The 13800-nt window shown below is 46.0% G+C and overlaps 1 protein-coding gene across 4 annotated transcripts in view; it reads right to left on the bottom strand.

The window, feature by feature from the left end:
- LOC148020631 (glycoside hydrolase family 2 protein) overlaps positions 1-13800 on the bottom strand; it is a 254701-nt gene that overhangs the window by 116088 nt on the left and 124813 nt on the right. For all 4 annotated transcript variants that reach the window (XM_087698437.1, XM_087698439.1, XM_087698438.1 and 1 more), the window contains exons 10-11: positions 3578-3737; positions 3316-3424 (exon numbers count right to left, since the gene is read on the bottom strand). In XM_087698437.1, the coding sequence (XP_087554563.1) occupies positions 3316-3424; positions 3578-3737 (269 nt within the window). The remainder of the gene's footprint in view (positions 1-3315; positions 3425-3577; positions 3738-13800) is intronic.

Here is a 13800-nt window from a genome sequence, read left to right as displayed (position 1 = left end):
ATCTATTGCTAATGCTACAGTCTCAATAGGCCCTCAAACATCCTTTGCTTTAAAGCCCTTTGTTTGCAAGACCACCCTATAAGGCTTGCTTTTGATCCCCATGGTAAAGTGAACATGCCTTAGGATCATCCATACCCAAGGGCCGCTCCAAAACAAGGATACGATCCCCCTACTTTCAAAGTGGAGCATAGGAAATGTCTATGGCATTTGTTAATGTAGCAAGCAACAAGATATGTGGTGCATTCTACATGACAATCAATGGGATGTGTTATGTGCTATTGAGCATGAAAATCATAGTGAAGCGGGTAAAATCATGGATTGCCATGGGTTCCACTTGCTCTATACAGGGGACTTAGCTCGACACTATTCACATGTGCTTACGGTAGTGAATGGCAAGTTTCAGCCAGTCCTTGTCAAGAACAACATCCATGGCTGTGAATGCCAAGTTCCGGCCGCGGTCCTTGTCAAGAATGACATCCATGGCTGCTTTCTAGTTGTTGAAATTCTATTAGAAGGGGAGGTACTATGGTTGATAGGCCCCCGTGCACCAAATAACTCTTCATCTTGACAGGAACTATGGGATCAACTAGTAGCTTGCTTATTCATGATTCACAATCTACCTTTGAGCACTTAGTGATGGATACACATGAGAGCCATGTGTGGCATGATTTTGAGATGGTTGATTTGAAGCACGATACTTAGTCTTGGCTCTGCCCACCAGATTTGGGTTTCACTTTTAAATCAGCATAGTATTCTGCCACATGGTCCCACTTGGACTGCATGTATGTTATACATGATGATGCTTTCCTACCAGAGATTCTTGATATCTAGGTGCTGCAACATGTTTTGTCTTATCATTTCCCTTTGCAGTTCAACATGCTTGCCCACTGTATCACCCCTTTTCTGCAAATCTTAGGAAGGCTCCCATTGCGTTTTAATTTATATTATTTAACGAACCCAATCTTGAATGGTTATATGGAGCAGCTGGGTGACAGGTTTTTACTTGATTTCCCCATAAGGGGGCGTGGTTCCTTCGAGTGATTGCACCACAATGTGCAGACGATTGTGAGGCACTATGGTATTGCATTCCGTCCCTCATCACAAAGGAGATGGGACACTCCCTCCTAGACCCCTTCACAAAGAAGGAGCTAGCTGAGGCCTTCAATGCACAAGATGGGCAGAAATGCCCAGGAGAGGATGGTCTTTCTAAAGCCTTCTTCACTACCTACTGGGAGGTGGTGAAGGACCCCCTACTACTAGCCTTTTAGGAGATTTTTAGCTCAGGACACATGCCAGGGAGTTTATCGGCTGGTCTTGTCAGTTTCCTTCATGGCGAGGCTAGGCTTTCCCCAGCCATGGATCTACGGGGTTTCAGCACTATATAGATCGGCCATTAGCAAGGTTCTCATTGGTAATAGGAGGAGGGAGGAATTTCGGCTAGAGAGATCTATCCGGCAAGGCTACCCTCTTGCCTCGTATTTGTTCCTACTCTTTGTGGAGGCAATGTCTTGCTTCCTCCGCTCATGAGTGAGCCGGCTATGTAACCTTTCACTTCAGGTGAGGGAGAAGACTGAGCTGTTGGACTCAAAGTATGCAGATGATACCGCTCTTTATGTAGAGGATGATGAGCTGATGTTGGAGAGAGTGAGACTAGCTCTAGAGATATTTTGCACTGTAGCTGGAGAGAAAATCAATTGGCGAAAGTTGGTTGGTTTTTTTACAGATCCGGACTCTAGCACGCAATGGGGTGTCCACTTGGGGTTCAGATGGGTGTGAGCAAGGGATAGACCGCCATCCGATATCCAAGGTTCCAAGTGGAACTTAACATCACTCTTGCCCAGCAGTTTCTTCCAGTTCTAGACTCTATTAGGCGGAAGTTGACCTAATAGAGCAGTATCCACCTTTCTTTAGTAGGCCAAGCCTTGGTGATCAACCAGGTCCTCCTAGAGACAACTTGGTACATTGCCTCTTGTTGGTGTTTCTCCTCATCTTCTGTGGTTCAGCTTCGCCGCCTAGTGTGGAATTTTCTCTGGGCCCGGTCAAATGGTCCGAGGGACTCTCCAGCCAAGGTAGTGTGGGCGACCACTATCCAGCATCGGTCAGAGAAAGGGCTTGGGATCATGGATCTAAAGTATCAAAGTTTGGCCCTTTTGGGCAAGCTAGTAGTCACACAATAGAGTTTGCAAATAAAACACAAAGAATGTGTGAACATGACCACAACACAGTGAACTTGGAACAAATGCAAACGAAGAAGATGATAATGAATGAAAAATTAATGCCGAAACAAGAAACTCAATGAACAAACCAGTGACGCATGTGATATTATGGATGCTCAATGAGCAGAGGGCTGTCCAAGAGCCACAGTCCCTCACGGGAATGGGCTGGGGCTAGGACTGAGGGAGAGTGCCATTCTCTAGAACAGATCCCAAGTACAGAAGACCACCAAGCTCAATGCTGAAAATGACGTAGACCAATTTGGCAGCAGTGATGACTGAGAGGACCATAATGCACAGCAGTTCTCGAGAGAAAAAGGGAAGAATATGATGTCAAAAAGCCGGTCATGGCAGCAGGCTTAGATGTAAAATGCAGCTATGATAAGGTCTGGAAAACCAAAAATGAAGCCTAGGGCAGCCTGGCATGAACTTTTGGATGCCGAGGATGAGGCTGGAGACCAAACACAGCTATAATGGGGCTGAAGTCCAAATGCAGCTAAAATGAGGGCTGTATGGAAATGTAGCTTCTGTAAACAGTGTAAAGCTATCAAACTCACTGGCCACACCATGACTTCACTAATCACTCCATTCAAACCCAGAAAGCAGCATTAGCCAGCTGTCAAGCACCTTGTTATAAAAGCGGTACGCATCTAGAATGGTGTTCCATCCATGTACAACAGGTCCAAAGATGATACCTTGGTAGCAAGTGGATGCAGTCAGTAGTGAGGTAGGGGTTCCACGTGAAGAAACTACTTCATGTACTTTGGCCTTTCCTTTTTAAGGAGAAGAGTATGTATTATCGGGCTTGCAGGGTGTAGATATCAAGCATTATCATAACAGTTTAAGAGTCCTCTTTGGAGAGATTCAATGGTATTGTAGCTCTTTACATACCCATAAAGTCATCTTACCAATGCAATGCACACGTTTGCATGTGTAATGAATATCTCAAATGAAATGTACAAATATTTTTCTAGTGCTCATTGTAAGGAGCAAGCAAAGCATGATCTAGCTGGGCATGTGGATGACCTCATGACCTGAAGAGTGTACATGAATGTGAGAAGAACTCGTAGTAAATTTATGAAATCACATGAAGGATCTGTACCTGATCTACCCAGTCCCAAATGAAGCCACCTTGAAGACCAGGAGTTCGGTCAATAGCCTCCCAATACTCATGGATGTTGCCATTGCTGTTTCCCATGGCATGTGAATATCTAGAGAAAGCACCATTCTTAGAAAACAATTACCAAAAAATGTAATACCAGTGATAGTTTATAAAAACCACCAGTGGATAATATTAAGAAACCTATTCAGAATACCCCTCCAGTAAACAGATTTTACACTGCATGATACAGCAAGATACTGACTCGCAGAGGATAAGAGGCCTTGATTCATTTTTGTCATAGGCGATCTTCAATATATCCCAAACTCGCATATACATTGGACAGACAACATCGGTGGATACCGTCCTTGAACCACCTCCTTCGTAATGTAAAAGCCTTGTTGGGTCTCTATCTCGTATCCAGCCTGTCACATTATGATAAAGAGCAATAAAATACACACAACTGAGAAAACAGCATAATGTTAACTTGTTAACTGCAACATACAACTGCTAGGAGGACCCCCCTTGTAAAACTCACTCAAAATATAGTTCTAGGTAAGTAGCATTAAAATCTATTATACGAAACCAGTCAAACATAAGTTACCAACACTCCCAGAAAAATGGCCTCAAAACAACCAGCCCATCCAGCCAAATTGCCATAAAAGACTTGTGTATAATCTTGTCAATGCATGTGTGCAAGGTAGCATAGTTGTTACATTTACCCAACCAACACCCTTCGCTAGACACTTTGGTTCAGAGTTCCATTATACCACAATTATGATATCTCATATCTGTTCATCAATGAAGAAAATACACATATGTTTTAACCAGATGACTCCAAATATGGACACCTTACTGCTTGCATTACTTTTTTTTTCCCAAGAAAAGAGAATTCTATTAATAACACCTCAGAGAAAGTTCCCCTAAGGTAAATACAAAGTACAATAAACTCTGTGAAGAGTGACTAAGTACATCAACGATACAATGGTTGTGTAAACAACCAATCTGGTGGGCTAAAGTGCCAGACCATCTGAGGGGTAGTGTGAAAGGTGTCTGAATCCCAAATCCTCAAGAAAGCCTCTCTTTTCTTCCTCATCCTCTCAGAGCTGCCCTGCAACCTCTCCCATCTCCCACGGAGAGTATGAACTATCTTTTTTTTGCAAATAAAATGTGGCTGATTATATTACTCAAAAAAACTGATTACAATGGAGTGCTCATGCTCAACGGACTAGCTGGAGCTGATGCAAAGTCACACATACATCATGAGTACAAGCCTCTCAAGGCGGTTTGGGGGGGATGGGGACAAAAAGCCATGTAGCTGTATCGCCATCTAGGGCTGCCAGCCTGCATCACAAAAACAGGTCCTAGCCACCCCAGGTTTGCAAGAAATGACTATGGAGTTCCTGACAAGCCCTAGACTCGCCCTGCACCTGATCCCAATGACCGCGGAGGGAATGGATGATGGAGGTCCAAAGCTCTGCTAAGGTCGCATGTGCTGAAAGTCTCTCTCCGCCAAAAGTCTCCTGACACAACGCCCTCCAGATATGCCATCCAGTAAGACTCCCTATGATCTCCCATATCTCGGAGCGGTCTGGTGTGGGCTCCGGTACACCTAACGGATGGGGAGCACCTCCAAGCCGACCACCGCACAGGACCCTGCCTCGATGATGAAAATCGTGTCCTACATCCCAGCCTCATACAGAATGTGCCGGCCCTAGCTGACTACCTGCCAACAGAAAAATCCCCAAGAAATATATCCAAGGCTGGGTCCTATACGGCAAAGGATGCGGAATGCTCCTCTCCACACAAGCTGCGCCTCCTCACATGACCAAACGCAGTGCTTGGAGGTTTCCAAAGGCTGCTATGTGCAGCGTTTACAACCTCCCTCCTGCATCTGGGCAAGCCAACTTCCCACCACCAAGCCTCCATGTGCCACCAACCATAAGTACGATACCCTCCTTGGCCTCCAACTATCCCATAGGCGGCGCCAAAAGGTCCGTCGGAACGGTTCCATGATGTTGTGCTCCGCCCAGTGCCTGCTACGTGATGGCACCCAATCCATGTCCTCCCGCATCAGTACATGTCTGCCAATCCTGGTAGTGTATTCCGGGAACCTCGCTGGCTTCTTGGCAACTGTCGTGGCCGGCCATAGCCACTCTCATGGATCCCATTCCAACTCATCAAGTGGTCTGCCCTCCCAGATCCAAAGGCGCCACTCCTTGAGCTCCTTCCAGAGAACATACGGGTCCAGTCACCATGTCGTCCCCTATAGGCCCACCACCCGAATCCTCCTCCACGAAAGGACAACTAATCCCTCATCTTGCTGCCCACTGTCAACGGCCAGACGCCCCCCTTGCTGAACAATGAAGAAAGTCCCCGGCGGGGTGTTGCCCACTCTACCTACCACTTGTAGCGGAATGCTTGCTGGTGAGAACATAGCTGCCCATACTTCCCCGGACTCTATTAGCACACGTCTTGTGGTAGCAAGCCACTCCTTACGGATTGTTGCGTCTATCTCCCTTCGCCTCAACTCCACTCCTCTCTCGCAGCCTGATACTCGCTATAGCACCTCCTCGTCCGCCATCCTGTACACCTCTCGCCATGTCCTCATGGTACGAGCCGAGCTAGCCTCCCAACCAGCCCATTGGATGTGGGGGCACTCGCCAATCTGTGCCTCTTCCCGTCTTTGACCTGGGGGTTCTAGATCACCGGCTAACGGTCTATCTCCTCCTGGCAACCTAGGGAGCTCTGAATTAGGGCCTTACGAAGGCCCTAGCACACATGGAGTAACCTGCGTAGGAAGGGTGACAAGGGGGAGTGATCTTGGCTAACATGAAGATCCATCTCAGGGACGGCCTCCACTCACCGCCAAGCCTCGTTCTACAATCCTGAAGACCCTCCTCTAATAGGACCTTCCAGGTTAGCCATCCCGGTGTGAGGCCGCCTACAACTAGCTTGCCCAAGAGGGCCATACTCTGAAACTCTGGGTCTATGATCCCGAGCCCTCCCTCTCACCGATGCCGTATATTGGTCGCCCACGCCACCTTGGCCCGAGAATCCCTGGAGCCGTCGGACCCAGACCAGAGGAAGTTCCGCACAAGGCGGCAAAGTTGTTCTATGCAAGACGAGGAGAAACACCAACACGAGGCTATGTACCAGGCCATCGCTAGGAGGACCTAATTAACCACCAGGGCTCGGTCGACTAGTGAGAGACGAGCTGTGCTCCAGTAGGTCAGCTTCCTCCGTATGGAATCGAGCACTGGAAGAAACTGCTGGGCAGGAGTGATGTCGAGTCCCACCTGGAATCCTAGGTACCAGACGATCTACCCTTTGCTCACCCATCTAAATCCAAGGTGGATGCCCCACTCTGTGCTAGAGTCCGGGTCTGTGAGAAAACCAACCGACTTTCGCCAGTTGATTGTCGCTCCCGCCGTTGAACAAAACACCTCAAGGGCCAGTCTCACTCTCTCCAATATCAGCTCATCGTCCTCTATGTAGAGTGTTGTATTGTCTACATACTCTCAGTATAGCAACTCCGACTCCTCTGCCACTGGAAGTCAAAGGCCGTGTAAACCGCTCACAAGGGACGTGAGGAAGTGAGATATCGCCTCTGCAAAGAGCAGGAACAGGTACGGGGCAAGGGGGCAGCCCTGTCGGACCGATCACTCCTGCCGAAACTCCTCCATGTGCCTACCACCTATGAGAACCCTGCTGGTGGCCGATCTATAAAGTGCAGAGACCCCGTGAATCCAAGCCTGTGGGAAACCCAACCTTGCCATGGTGCCCTCTAGGAAATCCCAGTCAACCCTGTCATAAGCTTTCTCGAAATTCAAGAGAAGTACGCCTAGTCTCTGCCCACTGTGCTTAGCCCACTATGTCGCGTCAAAGAATGTAAATACATTGTCCAAGTTGCTTCTATCCTGGACAAAGCCTGTCTGTGCGTCATGGATGATGTCTGGCAACACGGAGCGTAGCCGACTACCAATCATCTTTGCTAATGCCTTATAGGCCACTAACAATAAGGTGATCAATCTTCACTGGAAAAGCTCCAATCGATCTCCCCCTTTGGGGAGAAGACTGATGAGGCCTGCCGAACGGCTCCCTAGCATCTGTGCTGAAGTGAAAATCTCCTGGAAGGCCATCAGGAGAGAGTCCTTCACCACTTCCCAGTAGGTAGTAAAGTGTAATGTTCACGAAAACTACCTCTTAGGGAAAATGATATAATATTTTCTTTTAATGAATAAATGGAAAAAAAAAATTTCCCTTATCCCCCCTAGCCCCGACGGTCGTGCTGGACGGGGGGAGAGGGAAATAGAATGTCCAACAAAGCTCCTCGCTGGAGCTTCCTCATCGTTGATCACCATGGAGTCGACAGGTAGGGAGGGAGGATCCCCCTTCCCTCCCCTATTTAAATCAGGGGCCGCAGGCTGAAGGGGGGCCGCCGGAGATCAAGACGCTATTAACCGTGAGGGAGAGAGGAAGGAGGGTCGTGAGAGGTAAGAAAGAAGCCGTCCCTCTGCTGCGTCGTGTCGCTGTCGAGTGGGAGGAGAAAGGCCATCACTCTGTTGGTCAAGAGTGGAGGGAGAAGTGGAGACACTGCCATCACTGCCGTAGAGGTTGAGGGGATTCCGGTCGTAGCTGCTGTCCAGAGGGGGGCCGTGAGGCTGCTGACATCGCCACCGAGAGTGGAGGGAGGAGTTGTTAGACTCCTAGTTGCTGCTGTGGAGAAGAAGAAGAGCGTGAAGCCGCCAAACTGCCGTCTGTCAGTCGCTTGCCGCCATCTCATATCCCAGACGCCACGAGTTCCTTCTAGAAGCTTTAGAAGCTTCTAAGGGGGGGCTCTTTAAGCCCTTTTCCCCCCCGGGTTTTAAAAATCCCCTTAGCCCTTCCCATGGTTTTTTGGAACCACCTCCCCCCCCCCCCCCCCCCCTATGTTTTAAATTCCCTTTTCCCCTTAAGCCCCTCCCTTGGCTTTGGGAACCTACCCCCCCCCCCCCCCCCCCCCGGCACCTACGTGTTTTATTCCCCTAAGCCCTTTTCACCCTCTTATAACCCTTTTCACCCCCCTCATAACCCTTTTATTTCCACAACCCCTAAGCTTTTTTCTTAATCCCTCGTATCCCCATTATTATTTTTGCCTCCCTCAACTTCAAAATCCAAATCATCATCATGGCCTCGGATGATATCCCGTAAGGAAAAAGTAGGCCATGAGATAAAAGATAGGGAGGGAAAGTAGAGGGAGTGAAAAGAAGGAGTGAAGGAGGAAGAGTGGGAAAAAGATAAAAGATAGGGAAGGAAAGTAGAGGATAAGGAAGTGAAGTAAAATATAAGGAAGGGAAGTAGGGAGGAGTGAAGGAAAAAGGGGAGTAGTGTGAAAGAAGTAGAGGGTAAGGAAAAGATAAAGTAGAGTAAGAAAGGAGTAAAAGAGTTAGAAAAGAGAAGGAATAGAGGAAGGGCAAGGAAGGAGAATAAATGCCTTCTATTCCTTTACCCCAAGTCGAAGTCCTCCAAGGGTTCTTGTGGTTGCAAAACCACACTCACCCATAAACTCTTTTTTCAAAGAGACGGTGGAATTCCAGAAGAAACAGAAAAAGGCTATCTCACATTCGAACTACGATGCCGCCTAAGAAAGTCCAAGGTGTAGCTGCGGGAGGGTCATCTCCCGGTATCCATGTGGATATCTCACCCCAAAACCAGGTTTTTCTTCTTGGCTTTAATTCGGTTTTAAGTCAATCGTGCAAAGAGAAATTGTTAGGGATAGGATATATTTGTTCGAGTTATTTGTAATGAAGGAGTTTAGCTTATTTGAATGAATGATAATGTATAGAACTTAGTTTCCCTCGAATTGCATCAAGCATTATAAATTACGAGCAAGATTATCCATTTACTATAGTAGTATATTTTAGTTAAATCCTAAAGGAATAGAAATTATATCTTGCACCATTAGTCTTATTCCTTTCGCAACGAATCATTGTAAATGATTAAATTCATGAAAGGTTTCTTTCGTTGCTCAAATTACTAGAAAGTTATCATTGCTAATTGCACATCTTAGCAAGGGAAATGTTTGTTATTTGGCATGAGTTCATCAGCAAGGAAAAATGAAGTTTAAATTGAATTGTATTGACTGAAAAGTAAATTGTCACAAGGATGGCAAAACTGTGACAAGATGATTAATATTACCTTCCAAAAGATATCCAAACCAATCTAAACACAGAAATATTCATACCCTAAGGTTTTTTTTTTTTTTATTCGTAAAGATAAAGAACTAGGGCTGTCCCCGAGAGCCTTAAAAAGAAACCCTAGGCCGACATACGTCAGCTTAAAGGCTCTAAAACGGATTATTCCATCACAAGACTTGCGCAGCAAGTACGAAATCATTTAGTCTTGTGATCGATTCACAAGGAGGAAGGGTAAAAACCCTCAACAAGGATGGCAGATCTCTACGCAAGTTATCTTGCAAAAAGGACGTAATTTTTGAATATCCTTCTAAATAAGGAAGTTGTAAACCGGAAACTAGCATATCTAAGGAACGTTAGGGTTGACCAAGTTGGGTTAATAAGGTACGCCCTACACCGGAATGAAAATGATCTTGCCAATTTACAAGACACCTTGGAAACGAGTGCTGATACACTCAAAAGGAAAAAACACTTCCTTAGCAGTTTGCCAAACAACACGATTGATTAATAGAAATGTTTTTTGCTTGCTAGAGATTTTAGGTCTCTGTTTGAATTATGAATTACAAATTAAATGAGTACCTATACTTCAGGTTAAAGGCCTGAAGGAAGAGGCAGTTTCAGTTACCCCCGACTACCTGTCTAACCCTAACCAAGGGGTTTGTTCACCGCGCCGGGAACATGGACCGAACCCGCCGCGAGAGGTCTCTCTGTTGAGCTCTACTTGGAGTAGGAGGACGCTTGGGTGCCAGGGGGGGCTCTGGCCGTAAATCCCTCGCCTTCCGGGTCCTGCACAAGAGGCTAACGTGACTCGGGATTGGATCTCGAGGCCCGCATACTAGTTTACGGGCGGAAGCTTGGAATAGTGATCCCTAAGGATCACTGGATAGCCTTCGGGCGGATTATGGACAAGCCTACAGGCGGAACTCCTTGTATTTCTAAGATAAAATGATAAAGTGTAAAAAAAAAAAGAACTTGCTTGATATTGTTTTTCTATGTCACGTGATAAGATTACGTGAAGGAACCAGTGCTTAACGGGATTAATTAAAGAAGCTGATCGTTATATGTCAAAATAATGTGTTAGATAATTACATAACTAAAACAAACCGAGGAAAGTGCGGAGGATGGACCATAGGTCCGTCCTACGGTTGGGTGGTCCCGGTTAGCCGGGAACTTTTCTCAAAAATCTCGAGAAACAGCGGGATGATCATCATCATAAAAACGAATAACGAGAGCGATGACCTAGAGTTACGTCTTACACGATTTACGCTGTTTTAGGGGAACGGAATGGGACTATGCCTTATGGCAGAGAGGTTGAGCCTTGCATCCCTCTCGTTTCCCATTCTCCTTGAACCAAGTGCAACGTGAATCCGCTTCGGACTTGGCGTTTCTGCGTAAAGTAGTTCGCTCGGGTCTGACGCTAGTTGCTGTTAGCTAATGACCAATCAGGGAAAACCTAATTCCGGTCGATCCTAAGTGGAAACGGCCAGGATACTTCCGCTACATGCGAGACACGGGAAGACCTAGATCGCAAAACCCGTAACATTCCATGGGAGTGCCGGGCGGAGTTTTCTAGACATTCTTTCCGATAGACTGCTAAGACATGTCCGGGACGATACTAGTGGACACATTACAGTTGGTATCAGACCCGACCAACAACGGAATTGTTTTTATGGGATCCAATAAAATGAAGTAAAGAAATTGTTGCTGTCCAAACATTTCCTTACCTTCAATGCTGTCTTGCAGAGTTATGAAGCGTGGAACAAATTTTTGGTATTTCAGGTCATGTTTATGACTGCAATGCATTCTCCCCTTTATAGACAAAGAATTAGGATGATGAACATCCTGGAGCAGATTTATAATCCATCACCTTTATACATAGAACGAAGATGGACGGGGTCTTCAGGAATCTACTATATAGCCGCCCACCGGTTTACTTATCTACAGACCAGCCTAAAAAGGATCAAGTGGTTGGAAGACTTGAAAGTCGTGAAGCTGTTCATTTTTGTGGAAGCTCACGTAAATTCGACTTTACATATTCAAGGTCGGAGGGTTGAAATGAACTCATATGTATATGAGAAAGTAACCCATGTAATCCCAGTCGACAGGATTAAAGTGTTGGGCCGCCATGAGAAGTATGGATTCCAACGGAAAGGGTATCCTGAACTTCCAATGAACTATCGATTTCTAAAATTCCATGACCCAAAGCCCTACTATTACACAGTTCCTGTAGACAAATGCAATACAACGTTGTTCTCCCCAAACTGAATGTAATGATTGGCTTATCATCACACGAAACATTGTATAAGGTTATGCCCATGTAAATACAAATAAAGACTTCTTTTTATCAATATCTGGTTGTGCATAAGAGTTGTTAAAAAGTTAAGTAGCTACATTGTTTACGAGATAGCTGAACTAAAAATGAAAGATAAGCTAACATCGATTATCATATAATAACATTAAGAAAACTTTTATCCAGGCACAACCCCAGGTACAGGTTCCAAATTCGCCTCCTACATCAAGTACTGCTGTGACCCAGGAAAAAAAGTTCCTCCTCAAGCAGATAAAGCCACCCGAGTTTGACGGGAGAGGAAGATTTGTCCAGGCTGATGCTGAAATTTGGATTGAATCCATGGAGGATTACTTTGAAGCAGCTGGTACTACACCTACCAACCAGGCCATGCTCGCCAAGTTAAAGCTCACCGGCGAAGCCAGACTTTGGTGGAAGCAATGATGCAGGGATCAAGGGATTTCAGAGGGGTCCGTTACCTGGGAGAAGTTGAAGAAAGCCGTGCAGGGAAGATATTTACCACTTGCATATCGTACGCAGAAAATGAATGAGTTCTACGAGCTAAAACAGCTAGGACTCACTCTTGACGCATACTACTCTAAATTCGTCTCACTTTTAAAGTATGCGCCACAGATGGACATGATGCAGCAGGTGTCCAAATTTTGTGCGGGCTTAAATCCACCCGTAAATACCCATCTCGAATCTATACGTCCATCAGATCTTCAGGATACACTCATTCGAGCGGCGCCTATAATTCAAGAGGTGCAAGCTAGACCAAGGGGTAACAAAACTTGGTCCTATAGTGACCCAAACAAAGGAGCATTCAGACCTCAAATGAAGAGAGTTCAAGGTCACAATCAAGGACAAAGGAAGAAAGCAAGGACAAATAACGTCAACAACTTTGTTCCTACTCAAAGTAACGGCCGAAACCTCCGTTGTTTCCACTGCAACGAACCCGGTCACTTCAGGAGGCAATGTCCCAAGCTCAGCGGAGGACATCGTCAAACACCTTTCCAAGGTGCAGGCCGCGGTCAAGGACCCGTTACCCGTGGAAGAGGAAGAACCGCTTGCATTGCCAATAGGCAAAGATGCGAAGAAGAAGAAGAGGAAGATCCGACTATGGAAGCTGAATTCGAAAAAGCGACAGTCCATGCCGCTTTACACAAGAAAGGGCCGAATCGCCAGTTCTCGGTGATTCAGACACCATCCGACTATCAAGGTAAAGGTTTCAAAACCTTGATTGATTGTGGCAGTACACATTCCTTTATCTCATCAGCATATGCAAAAAGTTTAGAAATAACCACAGTAGAAGCACCTACCCTGCTTGTGGAGTTGGCAAATGGTCGTGAGGTAACTTGTACTAGACAAACTGCTAAGGTGGAATTCTTTCTGGGAGGAAAAAAGACTTCAGTCAAATTCAGAGTCATGAATTTAGGTATCCATGAGTGTCTACTCGAGATGGATTGGCTTAAGCCCAACGACGCCCACATCCACTGTAGAAAGGGTCAAGTTGCCTTTCGGAACTCTGAAAGGGAATTTGTCACAACTCAAGGTGAGGCAGGAGTACCAAGAATCCAATTAGCCAAAGTATCTCGGATCATAAAAGGAGTCAAAAAAGGATTACCCGTTTACCTGATCAAACTCAATAAGTTAGATCAAAAGCAAGAATCTCATAAAGGACCTTCTTGGCTAAAGGAATACGCTGACGTATTCCCTGAGGAATTGATTGAACTTCCACCTCAAAGAGAAGTAGATCATGAGATTAGGCTAGTGCCTGGAGCTGCACCAATTGCAAAGAGACCTTATAGAATGTCCATACCGGAAGCAATTGAGTTGAAGGAACAACTCAAGCAACTGTTAGATCAGGGTTACATCCGGCCTAGCAACTCACCGTGGGGAGCTCCAGTACTATTCCAGAAAAAGAAAGATGGGACACTTCGACTATGTATTGATTACCGAGGGTTGAATCAATCAACAGTCAAGAACAAGTATCCTATTCCTAGAATAGATGAGCTTCTTGATCGT

This window comes from Lygodium microphyllum, chromosome 18 (genome assembly GCF_053477565.2).
Source record: "Lygodium microphyllum isolate KBCC chromosome 18, Lygodium_microphyllum_v1.1.10, whole genome shotgun sequence".
Classification (NCBI taxonomy): Eukaryota; Viridiplantae; Streptophyta; class Polypodiopsida; order Schizaeales; family Lygodiaceae; genus Lygodium; species Lygodium microphyllum.
Note: the sequence above shows the minus strand (reverse complement) of the source record. Positions and strands in the feature narration are given on the sequence as shown.